At 42.6% G+C, this 20,962-nt stretch overlaps 1 protein-coding gene across 1 annotated transcript in view; it reads left to right on the top strand.

Moving 5' to 3' along the window:
• The window catches only part of SUPT3H (SPT3 homolog, SAGA and STAGA complex component), a 739,871-nt gene that overhangs the window by 470,906 nt on the left and 248,003 nt on the right, over nucleotides 1-20,962 (top strand). Inside the window, exons 4-5 of the mRNA XM_040348435.1 lie at nucleotides 16,508-16,594; nucleotides 17,927-18,014. Coding sequence (XP_040204369.1) covers nucleotides 16,508-16,594; nucleotides 17,927-18,014 — 175 coding nt within the window. The remainder of the gene's footprint in view (nucleotides 1-16,507; nucleotides 16,595-17,926; nucleotides 18,015-20,962) is intronic.

The raw sequence follows: 20,962 nt of genomic DNA, 5'->3' as shown, positions 1-20,962 counted from the left end.
AGAAATTGGGGGCAGTGGAGGAAGCCAGCCTCAAAATGATTCAGGAGGCGAGTGCCATCATGAGGGCCCCCCTCAACCCCACTGAGGCCTACAGTGCCTCCGTGGCACATGATCTCAATAAAGGCACGGAGGAGCAGAGGCAATTGGCCAAGGGCATCATCAACCAGGCCCTTTGGTGGATGCAGAGGGAGCTGCTGACCCCAGACACTGGGCTATGTGACCCGGCCCGGCTTGCTGAACATCATACTCCTGCTGCCACATCATCCCCACCTGCAAGGGCCCAGGGAAGACCCGCTGTAAGGCAGCCTGGAAGGAAGGTTGCAAGGAAGAGGAGACGTTGATGCCCTGCCTTCCATTTGATCCCCCACAAATGGCATCTTGTTTGGACTACCACAGCTTGGGTTCCTTTGGTTATGTGCTGCTGCTTCAGATTTTATTTTGTGTGCCTCCTGAGGTTGGCTAGTTTATCCTTCACCATGTTTGAAATGCAAGTTTGCATGTATTTTGCTAGCTGTTCAAGTGCTGCCATTCTGGTTTTGTTCCTTTTTATCATTTGCTAAAATAAAAGCCTTTTTGTTGATTTGAAAAACGTGCCTATTGTTTGTAATACTGTGGGTATTATTTTAGGCATCAAACATTACAAACAAATAAAATGTTTAATCTAAAATATTCACTAACTCATGGGGGGGGGGGGGGCATTTGGTGTGCCAACATGGTAGACAATTTAAACAACCTTCAAAATAATCCAGTTAAATATACAAACAAAAGCAAAATCAAAACTATTTCCTATTAAAATATTCTAAATGGTGACATAACTATAAACACATAAATAAAGTGGGAAAGATAACCATTAAACATTAAAAGCAAAAAATTTTACATGTGGAGGACCACTAAAAATATGATACGTCGGGCCAATAAAAGTTTGCTAAAATCTTACTACATCACAGCTAACAAATGTCACTTTTCAGTATGGAACAACTCAGTTGAAATAACATGAGCTAAATAACTGATTATTTATAGCAAGAGAAGAATGAATAAAACGACGGCATCAAGCGTTGTTTATTGTGTGGTTTGCTTCAGTGTTCTATTGCTAGAATTAATCTTTCTATTGACGAATGTGCCATATCCCAAACAAACGTGAGTTTTACCTGAACGAGCGCTCCCGTGGCCTCATTTAGTCTGAGCATGCGCGGGGTTTTTGTACGTTGGTTTTGTGTACTCACCACCAAACATGTCCGTTCGGACAGGATTTGAGCGGACGGTTTTAAAACAAGTTTGCAAATAAATGTCTGCTGAAAAACGGCCCGGCGGGCAAATGTACGGTGAAATTCTGTACGCTCGTAACTACACACGACTAAACATGTCTGCTGAAACTGGTCCGCGGGCCAGTTTCAGCAGACATGTTTGGTCGTGAGTATGGGGCCTTATACTCTACATTATGACATAAAAAAAAAAAAAAATTTGGGTTTACATCCACTTTAAAGAGGTTACAAAGGCTGACCGTTTTATACCTTAAAGTGGTAGTAAAATAATTTGTTTTATTTTTACCTAACGGTAAGCTTATAATAAAGCTATAATAAAGCTATAATAAAGCTTTCTTATAGGTTAAACAAATATTTTCCAATAGTACACCATTTAGAAGATGTTCCAGTGAGCAGCAGCCCATGATGTCACTGGGGCACGCTGTCTGAAGGAATGGCATAGCCGTACCGTTCCTTCAGCACTCTGTGCCACAGCCCTGACTCCCACACATGTCGCGGCTTGGTCATTCTTTGCAGCTCGGCCCGTGAACCCAGCAAGGAAAGACCGGGTGAAGATGGAAGTGTCTGCAGCGGTGACAGTGTGCCACTGGAGGGTTTTGTTTCAAGGTAAGTCTTTCATAATGTGCTAGCACATTACCTGTTAACCCTGCAGGGGCAAATCTTTTTTTTTTTTTTCTTCTTCTTCTTCTTCTTAAAGCGGTGTTCCAGCCGTAAATAATTTTTTTAAAGTCAGCAGCTACAAACGCTGTAGCTGCTGACTTTTAATAAGGACACTTACCTGCCCAGCGTGCCCACTATTTTTGCCCGCCAAGGCCGATCCGTCCATCGTATCATGTACCGGCGCCGCCATCTAAGGAAAACAGGCAGTGGAGCCCTGCGGCTTCACTGCCCGTTTCCTACTGCGCATGCGCGAGTCGTGTGGTGCATTGTGAATGGCCGGCTGTTTTCTGGGACACACACACAAGACAGTGCACCCAAATTTCCCAGAAGACAACGCAAGGAGGAGAATAATAAAGACTACCGTGGAATAGGAAGTGGCAAATTAGGACAATCTGCCTAGCAACAGCCGTAAGTACTTTTTTTTAATGTATTTTAAAGTGGAGTTCCACCCATAAATATAACATTACATCAGTAGTTTTAAAAAAATGTCATTAGTGCTTTAAGAATTTTTTTTTTTTTTTTTTTTAGATGCCTTCAAAGTGTTGTTGCTAGGCAGAATAGTTAATCTTCCCTCTTCCTGCACCTTGGTGCTTAAGTTTCCTAACCTACACCGCACAGACTCGTGAGAATGTAGTGGGTGTAACTTTCCAGGAGTCTGTGCACTCCCCAGTCTCGAAGAATCATGTGACTTGGACAGTACAGGTGCTGAAACCTGATCTGAAACCTATTACACTGCTTGTGCAGCACTGAGCATGTGCGAGATCTGCAAGGCTGAAATCCAGGAAGTCATACAGTCTGGCTTCATGATGCCTACACTTAAGATGGCCCCAGTCAATTTCTATTTTATAAAGTGTCTAAATGCTGTAACAACCTAACAAAACGGACCTTAGTTTACAGACTAACTTTACTAGAATACATTAAGCTTGTGTATTACAGGGGTATTTATATTTAAAAAGTGAAATTGTGGCCGGAAATCCGCTTTAAGGAGCGTGTCTGTGTATTTTTTTCTTTTTTTTTTAGGGTGGACCTCCACTTTAAAGCGGAGTTCCACCCAAAAGTGGAACTTCCGCTTAAACCACTCCTTGCCCCTTACATGCCACATTTGGCATGTCATTTTTTGGGGGGTGGAGTGGGGTCTTCAGTAGGAGTGGGACTTCCTGTCCCACTTCCTCCCAGGGACCGCGGCCCCTCCCTGTAGGCCATCACCTGGGACACGTTACAGGTCCCTGGCGATCGCCTGTCCACAGCGATAGGTAGTGCAGCGATGCTTGCGCATGCGCAGTGAGTGCCCGGCTGTGAAGCAGAAAGCTGTCACGGTGGGGTCCCCACAGTTAGATTGGAGGCGCTGGCGGAGGGGGGGGAGGAGCGGAGCGGAGCTGGACAGCAGTGGAGCAGGTAAGTGAATGTTTATTAAAAGCCAGCAGCTATGCTTTGTGTAGCTGCTGACTTTTAATAAACATAAAAAAAGGCTGGAACTCTGCAGTTTACTACTGTGTTTTAATGCACTTATTAAGGTTAAAAACCTTCTAATGTCAGCACCACCCTCCTCCCCCCTCTCCAGCCCCCTCAAATACTTACCTGAGCCTGATCTTGATCCAGCGTTGTGTCTTGTGGGCAGCTGCACTGCTTTCTCTCTCCCTCCTCACTGAACTCTGTGAGAGCAGCAGGAACTATTGGCTCCTGCTGCTGTCGATCAAATCCAGTGACAGGGGAGTGTTGGGTGGGGCAGAGCCCCACTTTTTCTGTACACACACACATCGCGGCTCAGGATCGAGCCCACACATGTGCCACCATAGGAAGTGGCTTACTAAGGTGGCACACAGAGAAGTAGAGGAGCCGGAAGCAAATACAGGGGACCGGAGAAGAGGAGGATCGGGGCTGCTCTGTGCAAAACCATTACATAGAGCAGGTGAATACATGTTATACATTATTATATACAGTGTGTGTGTGTGTGTGTGTATATATATATATATATATATATATATATATATATATATATATATATATATATATATATATATATATATATATATATATATATATATATATATATATATATATATATATATACAATATATAAAATTAAGTTAACTTTATAATCTTTTAATGTTCAAATCTGTGGGTATGGAGTTGGGTGTATAGGATTTTACTGTGTTTTTTATTTTGTTTTTTTATTTTTTGTGGTTGAACTGGATGGACTTGTGTCTTTTTTCAACCTGACTAACTATGTAACTATGTAAATCCTTGCATGAAAACTATTTAATGTGGGATGGCATTTGCCTGCTAACTGATCTAATAACATGTTATGGGAATTTCTGTTACTATTCACTGCAGCAGTCCTGAGCTAAAAGGCAGATAATATATTTTTGCCATTTCATGGTAGGACATCAAAAGGTCTACATTGAGGTAACCCTGTGATCACCTCCAATGAGCTAAATCCACAGCATTTACCAAAAGTAAGCATAGATGGGTATCTTGTCCCCAGAACGTACTGCTAGGCAAATATTGACTTGCTCCTATGGTGGTTAGTTTGGATGTGCATCACTGATCATCACCCACCATAGTTATGGGCCAACTGTGAGGCACAGGGAAGATGGTTGGCAGTTGCATAATAACACTCCCAGGGTTCCCTCTACAAGTTATGTGACCCTACATGCAAGCGCAGATTCACTTGGCAAGGATCACTGAATTGGTTAACACATGAGTACACTATGAATCAGGGCAGACAGTTATTGTGTGTCTATGATGAAACAGATGATATGATATGTCTTTATTTTACTCACTCTTGGCACTTGAGTTCAGATACTTAACAGTATAAGGAGACTAGTACATCACTCTTCACACTGTCTTTGGTTGCTTCTTTTTTTTGTAAATGGGATTTCAAAATCTCCTTAATCAAACACCCCAGCTAAATAATAAGAAAAATGTGTCTGGTTGTATCCAAGAGTTCTTTGTATAGTTGCTTTGACGTTCACACATGACAAGAAAATGGCCTTGATACAACAACAAAGTATGGAGTCTCATTAATACATTGTTGCCTTGTGTACATGCCACGTGCAGGCATAGGTAAAAGTCCACAAACACCTCCAGTATGTACTACTTTTAGGATTGGTACACAATGATGCACTTTCACATGCGTCTTGGGTTGCACTGAATCTTATGACAATAGAAAGAACACTGCTTCCAATGGTGTCAGTTCACATTAATGCAGCACAGCTGTAATGTGACTGTGGGAAAGGGTCCTTTGCTGCTTTGGTGCGATTTACAATGCGATTTGGCTCCATAGAATATGCAAACCACATCCAAAATGCAACCAAAGTCACGTTTCCTCAAACCAAGATACGACGGCTTTTGGCTTCGATCCGACAGGCGTACGGCTTCGTATGCCTTCGGATCGTAGGTGTAATACTTGAGTTTGTGTCGTTTTCCGCGTCGGGTATGCTAATTAGCTTTTTACGGCGATTCACGAAGGTACGCGCGGCCGTCGCATTCTCTTACGTCGGCTTTTCTCGGCGTGTAGTTAAAGCTGCTAATTGTTGGCCTATCTTTAGACTTGCCATGTTAAAGTATGGCCGTCGTTCCTGCGTCCAATTTTTTTTTTTTTTTTTTTTTTTGCGTAAGTCGTCCGTGAATAGGAAAGGACGTAACTCACGTCGACGTTCAAAAAATTACGTCGGTGCGACGTCATTTTGCGCAAAGCACGGCAGGAAATGTTTAAAACGGAGCATGCGCAGTACATTCGGCTCGGGAACGCGCCTAATTTAAATGATCCATGCCCCATTTGAATTAGGCGGGCTTGCGCCGGACGGATTTACGCTACGCCGCCACAAGTTTACAGTCAAGTGCTTTGTGAATCAAGCACTTGCCCATAAAACTTGCGGCGGTGTAATGTAAATGTTATACGTTACGCCGCCGGAATTGTACGTGAATCTGGCCCACGGTATTTAAAAAAAAAAAAAAACTGTTGCAAACTTGGGCGGTTCAAACTGAGTTTATCATGAAACCCTTCATGAGCAGATATTACCCCGTCAGTAAAAACAGCATGTTAAAGCTTGTAGGTGGGGTCCAACCACCAACCGCAAGAATTGGGAGAAGTGAACACAGATGCCTGAACGTTGTTTATACTGTAGAAATTGAATGATCGCATAAATAAATCAGTTTTTTGCAATGGTACTACATATGTTACAGGTCATGTACTTCTTTAGAATAAGAAGGCTCTTTCCAGTATAGTAATATAACATGCACTCACGGACCACAGAATTATTGAGGAGCACTTCCCTTGGAGGGACTATGATATTACTGGGTCACACTGCGATCCCCAAAAGACTTTGCAGATATCCGTTTGCCGGTGGAAGACCGGTCAATTAAGATGACAGAAGAGACACCCTACCCTAAGGGAAAATCTACTGTACTCTTTCCCTCCTTGTCGGGTACCTCTATTTACCACTGCTCCCACTCTTTCCCTAACCAGTAGTGCATTGCCCATCTCCTTCATTCTGCTTTGCTTGCACGCCAAGTGACACAGAATCTCCCATTTCTCTGTCAAAATGGCCACCCAAATCTCACAAGATTTTGGCATCCAATAGGATATGCCGTTCTCCCCAGAATGGCCACCTGGAGTCCATAGTAGGAGACAAATTTAGACCTCGTAGGATTCCTGACAGCCTGAAGAAATGGCACAGTGTCACCTTCTGCAGATATACTGCAGCACTAAAAGTTATCAGAAGATCCAGTGATACAATCTGCTAAACTGATATGCAAATCTTGACTTTTTCAGGAAAAGTTGAGTTTGGCTCCCTCACTTCCACTTTTTTAGCCTTTGTATTTGGTCCTGTCTTGCTGTCTTGAGTTATGAGCAGTAATGGCCAATTGGAAGAGAGTAAAACTTTCATAGGCAGTTTTTTTTTATTTTTTTATTTGTAAATATTAAAATGACTGAATCTTTAAAAATTGAATATGCAATCATTATATGTTTTTAATTGCTAATCGCTGTCATAGGTGTACTTTAGGACCCCCTTCAAATGTGCATTCCGTCAGCCATGGGCTGCAGTGTAAGCCTTTGGGTTGCAAGACGTCCATTCATTTTCATCCATTTACATCTTGGTCCATCCAGGTTTGTCAGACCAAGTGCAAAAAGTTTGAGTCCAGGTCTGCTTTTGCAGACCTGCCTGGATGTGGATGGATATAGGTGGACGCCCACCTATTGCATCCATTTTCTTTCTGATATGACTGAACAGTGGATGAGTCTAGATTCCCCTGTTGGGATGGAATGGAAAGTGCCCATGTAAAATGACTGCATGTAAGGTTTGCATTCAGTATATGTACTGGATATGTAACCTTCATCTATATAGCATTCTTATTGTAGTATCATTGCCAGCTCCATGCTATCTGTTAGATTTAATAAGCTTTCTGAAATGTAGTTGAGGTTCTATTATTCTGTTGCTAGCACCTCTCATTAAATGTCAGCACACTATTACAAAGTTAACTGGCCTTTACTGGGTGTAATTACATGAGCTGTTCCTATGTGTAAAACTCCTAGTGACCCCTGTACAGCGGGAGCACTCACATGTGGAGGTGATTAAATGGTGCTCATTCCCCAGCTCACACTTTACGATGACTATTACATGGTGGAAAGATGGGCAGAAGGATGATATTGGCGCTAGGGCTTTCTTCTAACGAAGCTGATGCGTTTCCTTTTGGTCTGACATCTCTTACTGTATTCAAGTAAAGACAAAACTTTTTTTGTTGAGTTTTGGATAGAGAAGGGAATGGTTAAAACCTCTGTCAGGTTTTTATTGCATCTTTACTTACCGTCTTCACTTCTTGAGACATGGCAGAAAGTGAGAGGAAATGTATTAAAAGTGGGGCAAAATCTGTTGTTATGCCTCGTACACACGACCAGTTTTCCCGTCCTGTGTATGCTCCATGGCAGTTTTCTCGACAGAGAACATGTTCTTTTTTTTTTCCTGCCGGGATTCCCAGCGGTCTTTTTCCCGGCAGTTGTCTTATGGGAAATACAAGACATACACACGGCCGGGATTTCCGGCCAAAGCTCTCATGGCAGTTTTCTTGCCAGGAAAACCGGCCGTGTGTAGGGGGAACAAGCTGCCGAGTAGGTTCTCAGCTTTCCCCTCGGGTTTCCGCCGTGTGTACGAGGCATTAAACAATTGGCACTGAAACCGGGACCCACATCAGATTTCTCCTTTATTTCTCGTTTGAGTGATAGTTGTAAAATCTTGAATTTTCCATAACTCTCTATGCTGGTGAAAGTGGAACAGTTGCATTATTATATCCAAAAATGAGTGTCCAGAATACAACAGGAGGAGTGGCAGTGCCCAGGATTCTGCATACATTCAGTACTGGTTTGCGGGCCTCTTACTCCTGTCACCTGTACATTATGCCCTCCAGCTGTCCCAGAATTTCAACAAAATCCCAGTGTCCTGGAGCCAAGTGTTGAAGCTTGTGTTCCAGCATCTGACTCCAGGTCTATGCACTAACCAAAATGAAAAAAAAATTCTGTGCTGAATTTGTGCTGAGTTGAATTAATTGAACTCATGCATAAAACGATCCCCTATTTTGTAGACGATATAACTTTTGCGCAGAGAAATCAATATATGCTTATTGCAATTTTTTACCAAAAATATGTAGATGAATGTATATTGGCCTAAACTGAGGAAAATATTTTTTTGTATATATATTTTTGGGGATATTTATTATAGCAAAAAGTAAAAAAAAAGTTTTTTTTAAATTGTCGTTCTTTTTTTGTTTATAGCACAAAAAATAAAAACAGCAGAGGTGATCAAATACCACCAAAATAAAGCTCTATTTGTGGGAAAAAAAGGACGTCATCATCGTTTGGGTGAAATTGTCAGTTAAAGCGACGCAGTGCCGAATTGCAAAAAAGTGGCCAGGTCATTGGGCAGCCAAATCCTCTGGGGCTGAAGTGGGTAATCTGATGTATACACCTGTATAAAAAATACACTATTTATCTATTCATCAAAAAGATTTATACAGTGCCAAACTTCATATACTCTACTTTATATAAAACTAAAATGGAAAAAAAAAAAAGAAAAACTTTTGACTTTAGATATACTTTACACTGTAGCCATAACTTAAGGTGTACCTGTGTCAAAAGGATAAAAAAACCTTGTACTACCATTAAAAGTGATTTTTTTTTTTAAATTGGTCATTAAAAACGACCATGTGTATGCTTCAGAGCATTTTTCTTGTCGTGAAAAATGGGCATTAAAAATTTAGAACATGCTCTAATTTTTCTCGTCTTTTTTCACGTTGTAAAAAACGGTCGTGTGTAGGCTTTAACGACGGGAAAAAAAACGTGCATGCTCAGAAGCAAGTTATGAGACGGGAGCACTCGTTCTGGTAAAACTAGCGTTTGTAATGGAGATAGCACATTCGTCACGCTGTAACAGACTGAAAAGCATGAAGACTGAAAAGCGTGAATTGTCTCTCACCAAACTTTTACTAACACGAAATTAGCAAAAGCAGCCATCCATCCGAATGGAACTTCCCTTTTATAGTGCCGTCGTATGTGTTGTATGTCACCGCGCTTTGCTCAAGCATTTTTTTTTTCACGATCGTGTGTAGGCAAGGCAGGCTTGACAAGAATCACGTCGAGAAAAACATTGTTTTTTCCATGACATTAACCACTTGCTTACTGTGCACATATACCCCCTTACTGCCCAGGCAAAATTTCAGCTTCCGGCACTGCGTCGCTTTAACTGACAATTGCGTGGTCATGCGACGTGGCTCCCAAACAAAATTGACGTCCTTTTTTTCCCACAAATAGAGCTTTCTTTTGGTGGTATTTGATCGCCTGTGCGGTTTTTATTTTTTGTGCTATAAACAAAAAAAGAGCGACAATTTTGACAAAAAAACAATATTTTTTACTTTATGCTATAATAAATATCCCATTTAAAAAAAAAAAAAATTCTCAGTTTAGGCCGATACGTATTCTTATACATATTTTTGGTTAAAAAAATAAAAATCTCAATAAGCGTATAGTGATTGGTTTGCGCAAAAGTTATAGCGCCTACAAAATAGGGGACATAATTATGTTTTTTTTTATTATTATTTTTTACTAGTATTGGTGGCAATCTGCGATTTTTTTTTTATTTTATTGGGACTGAGACATTATGGCGGACACATCGGACACTTTTGACACATTTTTGGGACCATTCACATTTATACAGTGAACAGTGCTATAAATATGCACTGATTACTGTATAAATGTGACTGTCAGGGAAGGGGTTAACACTAGGGGGCGAGGAAGGGGTTAAATGTGTAGCCTAGTGAGTGATTGTAACTGTAGGGGCAGGGGACTGACTGGGGGAGGTGACCGATTTGTGTCCCTATGTACAAGGGACACAGCATCGGTCTCCTCTCCCTGACAGGACGTGGATCTCTGTGTTTAGTTACTGGGCAATCGCGGGTGCCCGGCGGCCACCCCCTAGTGGCTTTAAAAGAAGAGGACGTCATATGACGTCCTGTCAGAACAACTGTGCTTCTATGCCGCCGTCAATTGACGGGGGCTGGTAGATAAGTGGTTAAAAACGGTCGTGTGTACGCGGCATCAAGGAACCATACGACTGTTGGGGTTGATTAAAAGTGTCATGTTGAAATCTTCCATTCTAAAAAGAAAAAGAGTATTCTAATTTGCCCCCCCCCCCCCCCTCACTGGACAACTTGGTTTGCATAGCCACAACTCTGCACCAAAATTTGGAGTCTACAACCTAATGGTCTGGTGGAAGTGATGTTGTTTTCCTGTCCAGAATTCGGCTTTAAGCAAAGCACAGGGGAAGACTACTGTTCATTTGCTACAAGTAGCAGCTGCTTCTGAAATTCCCTTTTTCTTCCTCTTTTTTCTTAGTGGAAAAGAAAACTACCTCATATGCCCTGAATCTAATCAGAATAAAAGTTGATTCTACTCCTGCCAAGCAAATAGGATGATCATTTTTCACATTCTTACATTTTCCAGGGCAGTTTCAAGTTAGATTATATTTCTGTTGCTTATAAGTTCCTGCAAGCTCCCTCAGGCCCTGCCCTGCTTGTAGCAGTAAGGGCCCAAGTGAATTTTACGGGGGGAAATCTCACTAAGGTTTCACGCCGAACGTTTTGTGTTGTCTGCAGCAGATACAGTTAATGTTTTGTGCGCGCCTGATTAGTGTGGAAAAAAAAAATTAATGCACTCCTGTATTATGATTTATGGGCCGAAGTCACCGTTCGGTGTCATTTTGCCAACTCTGAAATTGTATATTTTTTTCCAAGACCTTCACCCCCCTCCCTTTTTTTTTTTTTATTCAAATATTAGACCCAGCTACTGTTTTTGTTGATTTCTTCAGACTTGTGAATAGGTCTAATTCAAATGTTAGCAGCATGAGATCTGAAATTATTAATGCTCCAATTCAGACAGTGATATTGAGTGAAGTATTGCCCAAGTGCTCGAGATGGAGAGAGCTAGAATTTCATGAAATGGTTTTCAGGTGCACTTGGAACTCTTGTCAACTCGTGTAACATGCAAGTTTAATATTCCCATTTATACAGCTTTTGCTTTTTACTTTTAGAACTTTTTTAAGGTGTGCATGTGATTATAAATGATCCTATTATTCTGTGTAAAAAATGTATTCCTATGTAATTATATATGTATTGTATATTCAGGCAGGAATTATTGCTAATTACAGTATATGGCCTAAATTATGTGGACTCCACTCAAAGTTATTGAGTTCAGGTGTTTCCAGTGAAGGGTTTGGTTAAAGTTAGGTCCACCCAAATTTTTTTAAAAAAAGTCAGTAGCTAAAAATACTGCAGCTGCTGACTTTTAAAAAAAATGGACACTTGCCTGTCCAGCATGCCCGCGATGTCGGCAGCCGAGGCCGAGCAATCGCCCGTCTCTCGGCTGCCCCTGTCGCCATCCTCAGTAAAGGAATTGGGAAGTGAAGCCTTGCGGCTTCGCTGCCCAGTTCCCTACTGTGCATGTGCGAGCGATGCGGCTCATCCTCACTGGTCCCCGCTGTCTCCTGGGACCAGTGTGTTTCCCAGAAGACAATGGTTTTCAATGGTTTTCAAAATGTTTTACAAATAAATATGTGAAAAGTTTGGTGTGCATTTGTATTCAGCCCCCCTTACTCTGATACTTCTGAAGGCAATTGGTTCCAGATTGAATTTAGAAGTCACCTAATTAGTAAACAGAGTCCACCTGTGTGTAATTTAATCTCAAACAGCATCATGAAGGCCAAGGAACACACCAGACAGGTCAGAGATAAAGTTGTGGAGAAGTTTAAAGCAGGGTTAGGTTATAAAAAAAATCCAAAGCTTTGAACATCTCACGGAGCACTGTTCAATCCATCATCCAAAAATGGAGAGAGAATGGCACAACTGCAAACCTACCAAGACATGGCCGTCCACCTAAACTGACAGGCTGGGCAAGGAGAGCATTAATCAGAGAAGAGGCCCATGGTAACTCTGGAGGAGCTGTAGAGCTCCACAGCTCAGTTGGGAGAATCTGTCCACAGGACAACTATTAGTCGTGCTTTCCACAAATCTGGCCTTTATGGAAGAGTGGCAAGAAGAAAGCCATTGTTGAAAGAAGGCCATAAGAATTCCTGCTTGCAGTTTGCGAAAAGCCATGTGGGGGACACAGTAAACACGTGGAAGAAGGTGCTCTGGTCAGATGAGACCAAAATTTAACTTTTTGGCCTAACACTGCACATCACCCTGAACACACCATCACCACCGTGAAACATTGTGGTGGCAGCATGATGTTGTGGGGAACCTTTTCCTCAGCAGGGACAGGGAAGCTGGTCAGAGTTGTTGAGAATATGGATGGAGCCAAATACAGGGCAATCTTAGAAGAAGACCCGTTAGAGTCTGCAAAAGACTTGAGACTGGGGCAGAGGTTCACCTTCCAGCAGGACAACGACCCAAAACATACAGCCAGAGCTACAATTAGAATGGTTTAGATCAAAGCATATTCATGTGTTAGCATGGTCGAGTCAAAGTCCAGACCTAAGTCCAATTAAGAATCTGTGGCAAGAAAATTGCTGTTCACAGATGCTCTCCATCCAATCTTACAGAGCTTGAGCTATTTTGCAAGAAATTATGGGCAAAAATTTCACTATCTAGATGTGCAAAGCTCATAGAGCAAAATGATTTGCAGCTGTATTCGGAGGGAAAGGTGGTTCTACAAAGTATTGACAGAGGGGGGCTAAAAATTGAAAACATTTATCGTTTTCCTTTCACTTCACAATTATGTGCCACTTTGTGTTGGTCTATCACATAAAATCCCAATAAAATACATTTACATTTTTGGTTGTTACATGACAAAATGTGGACAATTTCAAGGGGTATGAATACCTTTTTAAGTTGGTCAGAAGTCCACAAGCATTTGACCATTTACTATATATATCTATAAATATTGTATCTATTGTCAACCGTATTGGGACTCCTGCCAAATTTCTCCACCCTAAACTCACTCATCCATGTCTCTATGGGCCTTGCTTTGTGCACTAGTCCAAATCATTTGGTGCAGGGGGGATTATGGTGTAGTGTTGTTTTTCAGGAATTCACCTTGGCCCCATAGTTACAGAAGGGAACTTTTAAGGTGTCAGCATACAAAGACATTTTGAACAATTTCATGCTCCCAACTTTGTGGGAACAGTTTGGGGTGGCCCCTAGCTGTTCTAATATGACCAGTGCACATAGCAAGGTCATGGATGAACGAGTTTGGGGTGGAGGAACTTGACTGGCCTGCACAGAGCTCTGACCTCAACCCATCGAACACCTTTGGGATGAATTGGAGCGGAGACTGCGAGCCAGGCCTTCTCATCCAACCTCACAAATGCACTTCTGGAAGAATGGTCAAACATTCCCATAGGCACACTCCTAAACCTTGTGGGTTAACTCAATATTGAACCCTACAGACGAAGACTGGGATGCCATTAAAGTTCATGTAAAGGCAGGAGTCACAATACTTTTGACAATATACAGTGGGTAATATTAATATTTAACATGTCACCATTTTTCTAGGTAAATATATTTCTAAAGGTGTGATTGACATGAAATTTTCACCACATGTCGGTAACAACCCATGCAATCCATTCATACAACGAAACCAAAACAAGAATGCTCAGAAATTGTTATGTGTAATAAAAATGGAATGATGCAGGGAAAAAGTATTGAACACGCTAACTGAAATGTATTTGATACTTTGTACAAAATCCTTTGTTGGTAATGACAGCTTCAAGGTGCCTCCTGTATGGAGAAATTAGTCCCATGCATTGCTCAGGTGTGATTTTGGCCCATTCTTCCACACAGTCTTCAAATCCTGAAGGTTCTGTGGGCCTCTTCTATGAACTTAGATCTTTCCGTAGATTTTCTATTGGATTCAAGTCAGGTGGTTCTAGCAGCTTTATTTTTATTTTTTTGAAAGTTTCCTTGGCTTTGGCTTTGGGATCATTGTCTTGTTGAAATGTCCATCCTCGTTTCATCTTCATCATCCTGGTAGATGGCAGCAGATCCAAGACCTCTTGGTACATTTTTCTATTCATCCTTCCTTCAATGTTATGAGGTCTTCCAGTACTGTATGCTGGAAAGCCCCACACCATGATGTTCCCACCTCCAAACTTCACTGTTAGTATGGTGTTTTTGAGGTGATGTGCAGTGCCATGTGACCTCTAAACATGGTGTGTATTATGGCATCCATAGAGTTCATATTTGGTCTCATCTAAACAGATTATATTCTCCTAGTATTTCACAGGCTTGTCTAAATGTTGTGTAGCATAACAAGCTGCAACATGCTATTTCTTCAGCAATCAATATAGTACTTTATAAGGCCTATTCCATTTTTTTATTTGTGTTTCAGTTTTTGTTTTGTTTTTTATGGGAAAGAATTAAAATATCTGTCCATGACCCATATGGGAAGAATTTCCGTCACTTCCTGTCTTGATGCTCATACAAGAAATGTGGGCTGGAGTTGTTATTGGGACAGCAAAGTATAGACCATTGTTTATAAAGCTTTTTTCAGCCAAGGCACCCTTTAAATATCCACACAATCTCAAGGCACCCCATTCTTAAATGTAAGAAACCAAACAAATAGTTTTGCATAATGTAGCAACATCCAAATATGGCACCCAACATTAGTGGTGATTATTCTTCAAAATCAAACACATCTTTTCACACTAGTACTAATAAGTATTCCAATGTTTTTCTTCTCCCTCACTCAGCTAATGTGACCCTGGTGCTAAAGGTGCCTGACATCCTCCTTATCAACCGATGACATCATTGGTTGTTAGGACACTGGTGGCTGGAAAGCTGTAAACATGCACAATGAAAACCTGGGGCTTTGTGTAACTACCATATTTTCCGGCGTATAAGAGGACCTTTTATGCTTAAAATTTGCCTCAAAAATCAGGGGTCGTCTTATACGCCGGCTGCAGAAAGGCCAGACTGTGGGCTTCCATTGTTCAAAAGCCGTGCCTCCTCCTCGTGCTGGTTCACAGACGTCGTCTTGTCCTCGGCCTCGGACAAGAGGATGTCCATGATAGGTGGAACACTGAACACAGGCTCTGCTGGGATACTGAGCGTTCTGCCTATCACGGAACAGCACGAGGAGGAGGTGCGGCTTTTGAACAACGGATGCCCGCAGTCTGACTGCATACAGGGATAAGGTAGGGAGATCATCAAAGTTAGCCATGCAATGGGCACGGTGAGGCATGTAATGGCACAGTGAGGTGAGGCATGCAATGGCACAGTAAGGGGAGGTATGTAATGGCACAGTGAGGTGAGGCATGCAATAGGACAGTGAGGTGAGGCATGCAATGGCACAGTGAGGTGAGGCATGCAATGGCACAGTGAGGGGAGGCATGCAATGGCACAGTGAGGGGAGGCATGCAATGGCACAGTGAGGTGAGGCATGCAATGGGCACGGTGAGATTTGAAAAAAACAGCTACCCCTCAGCTGCTAGACAGACTAGTCGGAACTCGGAAGGGGGTTGTCTTATACGGCGAGTATATCACAAAACCAACCTTTTAGCTGGAAAATTAGGGGGTCGTCTTATACGCCAGCAAATACAGTAATAAGCAGGCTTGATCCACCCGCTGGCTTGTATATAATTTTTTGGGCAATTTCTAGATTTTTTTTGCCAAGGCCCCCCTTAGGCACCATGGTATAGACAATCACAAAAAACTCTAAAAGAAAGTTTTTGATTTTGTCTCTGTCCCAATCTTTGCTCTGTTCAAAATGATATGAAAAGAATTGGACTGAGAAGGGATTTTATATAGTTATTGGGGGCTCTGTTTGTCTAATTACTTTATCTGCATTCTGACCATGAATCAGTAAGTTCAAATGTGGATTTGTTTGAATCCCATGTTACTAAAGAACAGTTATATCTGTTAATGTTTTCTTTTGTAAAATATATTGTTGTTACGGTACTTCTTTAAAATCCATAAAAGAAGAGATAGAGACTTTTTTTCTGCACATTAATTTTGTTGTATATTTGTTATCTAATGTGTATCATCACTTTCAGCTTACCTTTTATTTATTTTGTATATATTTTATTTTTCGGTTTTAGTTGCAGCAAGCTGCCGAAGTGTCTCAGATGAGAGGAGCACGGGTAGTGTCCCCAGAAGATCTCCTCTTCCTGATGCGCAAAGATAAGGTATTTTTGATGGAACTTTACTGATAAACACATTTATTTGTTTTTATATATCCTTTTTGTTCGCTATGTGACTACAGTCCACGGCGTTTCAAGTGTATTTGTGGAGAAGCCCAAATAATTAAAAAGAAAAGATTTTTAGACCCCTTTCACACTGAGGACGTTTTGCAGGTGCTATAGAGTTAAACATAGCACCTGCAATCCACCCTTAAACAGCTGCTTTATTCACTCCAGTGTGAAAGCCCAAATGCTTTCACACTGGAGCGGTGCACTGGCAGGACGTCAGAAAAAGTCCAGCCAGCAGCTTCTTTGGAGCGCATTAGGAGTGTATGAACTCACCGCTCCTAATGCGTTCCTGCGCATTGAAATCAATGGGCAGCGCCGCCAATACGCTGCCGTAGCGGTGCATTGCGAGCGGTTTAACCCTTTCTCGGCCGCTAGCAGGGGTTAAAAGAGCCCTGCTAATGGCCGAAATGTGCCGCAAATTTGACTATAAAAAAAGCGTCATTTTAGTGCTATTTTACTGCCTGACGCTCGGGGTGGCATAGTGTGAAAGCACTCTTAGACAGGCATGATGCTTGCTGCTTTCTATGTGGCTGCTATAGCAGCTGCCAATAAACGCATGCTGAAAATTCGGCATGCTGGTTGTTCATTTAGCCTGCCCATAGATGGTTGGTTGTAATCTCGCCGATTCCTGCTAAACCGACCTAGATTCGAACCATCTATGGCCGGCTTAAGAATTTGTCACATCATGCAAGGATTTTACAGATTTAAAAATCTATACGATAAGAAGCTGTTCTGGTGCTGGAAGCACATACACTCGACCCTCTAGGTTAAAGTGGTTATAAAGGCAGAAGGTTTTGTATCTTAATGCATTCTATACATACAATACCTTCTGTGTGCAGCAGCCCCCCTAATACTTACCTGAGCCCCCTTGCGATCCAGAAGTGCCCCAGCCATACGGGACTCTGCCTCCTCATTGGCTGAGACACAGCAGCGGTGCCATTGGCTCCAGTGCTGCCAATCAAAGTCAGATAGCCAATGGGGCGGGACCTTGTCTTCATGTCTGAATTTATACACAGAGCTTCGGCTCGGGTCACCCTATAGCAAGCTGCTTGTTGTTGGGGCCCTCAAAAGGAGGGTGGGGCCAGGAGCACCAAAGAGGTTCTACAGTGAGCATAACAAGCATGCCTTACTGCAATAACAGGCTGATTTTACAGCTGTGTGTTAAGTAACACTTTAATGATGAATGCAGCAGCTTTACCGTTTTTCTCTCTGAAAAAAAAAAAATGCATCTTGGCTTATTGCAGTCACTGTTTTCCCCTTGTTCTACAGAAAAAGCTAAAACGGCTACTGAAATACATGGTGTTCCGGGACTACAAATCCAAAGTCCTGAAGGCAGTAGATGAAGACGATATTGAAGGTAAGTTTTTTTTTTTAGTAGTCTATTGACACATTAAAGGGTTTGTCAACCCATAAGACTCAAACACTGCCATACTCTCTATTAGAGCCTGGCAGAGCACACTGCATTAGTCTTTTAGAAAAACGAGCGCTGTATGTACCTCTGTAGAGCTGTTTTCAGGCCGGTCACATGACTCTTGGCCTCTGTACAGCTCCGATGGATGGATACTTCAGGAGGGGAGTGATCGCCCTCTGACGTCAGCCAGGGAGATCACATAGCCACTCAGCCTCTCCTGCAGTAGCTCTGGAAACTGGCTATAAGTCACGTGACCGGCCTGAAGACGAAAGGGAGTAGCTGCTCCAGATGGGAACCCAGATGAAGATCCACCATTGCAGATAACTCAGGTGCAGGCAATGCACTCAGCAAGGCAGGAACAAAAATTGTCAAATTGTAGCCTTTATTAAAAGAAGGACAGCACTACAAGTCACAGCAAAATTAAAATAAAACCTGGCTTTTGCCGCGTTTCACACTGAAGCTAGTGCTTAGTCCAGCTATGACTAAGCACTAGCTTCAGTGCGAAACGCGTCAGCGGCCAGGTTTTATTTTCATTTTGCTGTGACTTGTAGTGCTGTCCTTCTTTTAATAAAGGCTACAATTTGTTCAGAGTGCGGATGTCCAGACACAATTTTCGTTCCTACCGGCCTGAAGACAGCGCTAAAACGGTATTTACAGCGCTCATTTTTCTAAAAGAATAATGCAGTGTGCTCTGCCAGGATATGAAAGAGTTGCTAGCAGTGAGCATGAAACATTTTAAATTTTACTAGAAGCGACTGGGGCGGAGACGGAGACACAGACTCAAGCTGACACACAGGAAGGAGGGGGTAAGGGGGGGAGAGAGCAGAGGGGACAGCAGCGTATGACAAAGGGACGCAATCAGACCACGGTGGTCAGGGTGGGGCAGCCATGATTTTTGTGGTCAGTGCAGAGAAGGGATACAGGAAGTGCCAGGTTCAGGGTTTTTATTAATTTTTTCGTTTAGAGGGTGCACTGTGCTGTTTAATTTGCTTTAAGGTACAATATATATATATATATTTTTTGGGGTTAACAAACGCTTTAAACAGCTATAAAGAAAACAAAATAGTTTGTCAGTAGTAGTAGTCGGTCACGTTTAGCTGGACTTGTTCTGTAAAGCCACCTTTTTAGTTCAAATGAGTATTAGGAAGATTCCCAAGCATTAGTACAGGAATCTTTATCCAATCACTATGGAATGTGTCAAGACTGATGTTGATTGTCCGAAAGGTGTGTGGTGTGAAACTTATGGAATCGCCCTTTTCTATTTACATAATCCTATCCTTATATATTGGAGGACTAACACCCATGCAGACTCCACACCAAGGATGGGATTATGTACAGTATCTAGGGTGGATCTACAGCTTTCACACCTTCCATTATGTTCTTGGACAATCAACATCTGCCTTACAATGGTGACTGGATGAAGGGGTATATGCTACCTGTGTGGATATACACCAATCGGCCATAACATTATGACCACACACATAATATTGAATAGCTCCCCCTTTTGCCACCAAAACAGCCTTGACCTATCAAGGCATGAATTCCACTAGACCTCTGAACTTAGGCTGTGGTATCTGGCACCAAGCCGACAGTAGCAGATCGCTGCCTCTTCCGGCTTATGCTGGCCATACACCTATAGATTATCTGCAGATTTTCTATGGTTAGATGGAAAAAGTGGAACAGATTCCTCCATCTACGCTGAACTGTGTGGATGGAAGAATCTCCCACTGGCCCAAGCTTCCATATCTTGCTAGTCAGCCCCGCTGGCTCTCAACCTAGACAATGCCTGCACCCAATCAGAATGTTCAGGTATTGTGAGAGCCAATGGGGCCGACTAGCAAGATATGGAAGCTTGGGCCAGTGGAAGATTCTTCCATCTACACAGTTCAGCGTAGATGGAGGAATCTGTTCCACTTTTTCCATCTAACCATAGAAAATCTGCAGATAATCTATAGGTGTATGGCCAGCATTACTTTCTTCCCAAAGTACATCCTGGTGCCATCTCTTCCCATGAAAGCAACATACATGCACCTAGCCATCTACGTCATTAAAAAGAAAACATGATTCATTAGCTCAGGCAACCTTATTCCATTGCTCTGTGGTCCAGTTCTGATGCTCACATGCCCATTGTAGGTGCCCATGGCTGTGGACATGGGTCAGCATGGGCACCCTGACCAGTCTGTGGTTCCGCAACCCCATGCACAACAAACTGCGATGCACTGTGTGTTCTGACACCATTCTATCAGAGCCAGCATTAACTTTTCTTTCTCGTACATCACGGGACACAGAGCGGCATATTCATTACTATGTGGGTTATATGGAGTACCTTCAGGTGATGGACACTGGCAATCTCAAACAGGAAGTGCCCCTCCCTATATAACCCCCTCCCATAGGAGGAGTACCTCAGTTTTTTCGCCAGTGTCTTAGGTGTTGGTCATGGTTTAGCTTACCTCCACATCCTTGGGATTAAGGTGGGCTAACCAGTTCTGTCCAAAGGCCTCAGTGCTAAAGTGGTCAGCAACCGGACCCCAAACCATTGGGGTGTAGCCCATAATGCTTTCTGTTCAGAGAGCTGGACCCTGGGCCCAGAACTTAGAAACCTTTGGGGGCCTAATGTTTCTGTTGCCAGGGTGCTATATGGGCCCAGGACAGTGGCTCCTTCATAGGAACCCAGGGCCTGAAGGTCTAGACGCCACCCACGGAGATGGGGGAAGATTGGACCTCTTGCTGTGCAAAAGTCCTGCGGCATGGAGCAGGTAAGTATTGGGGGAGCTTGCGGAACTTGGTTCTTAGCAGGTTCCCTACAGGGGGTGCACAGGGGGACAGGCCTGGGTATGCTCTGCATTGGCAAGGAATCACTATGTCTATGACAGAGACAGGATGATTCAATCTTT

The sequence above is a fragment of the Rana temporaria genome, chromosome 4, assembly GCF_905171775.1.
Source record: "Rana temporaria chromosome 4, aRanTem1.1, whole genome shotgun sequence".
NCBI classification, from domain to species: Eukaryota; Metazoa; Chordata; class Amphibia; order Anura; family Ranidae; genus Rana; species Rana temporaria.
The sequence above is the reverse complement of the archived record's forward strand: the minus strand, read 5'-3'. Positions and strand labels throughout refer to the sequence as shown.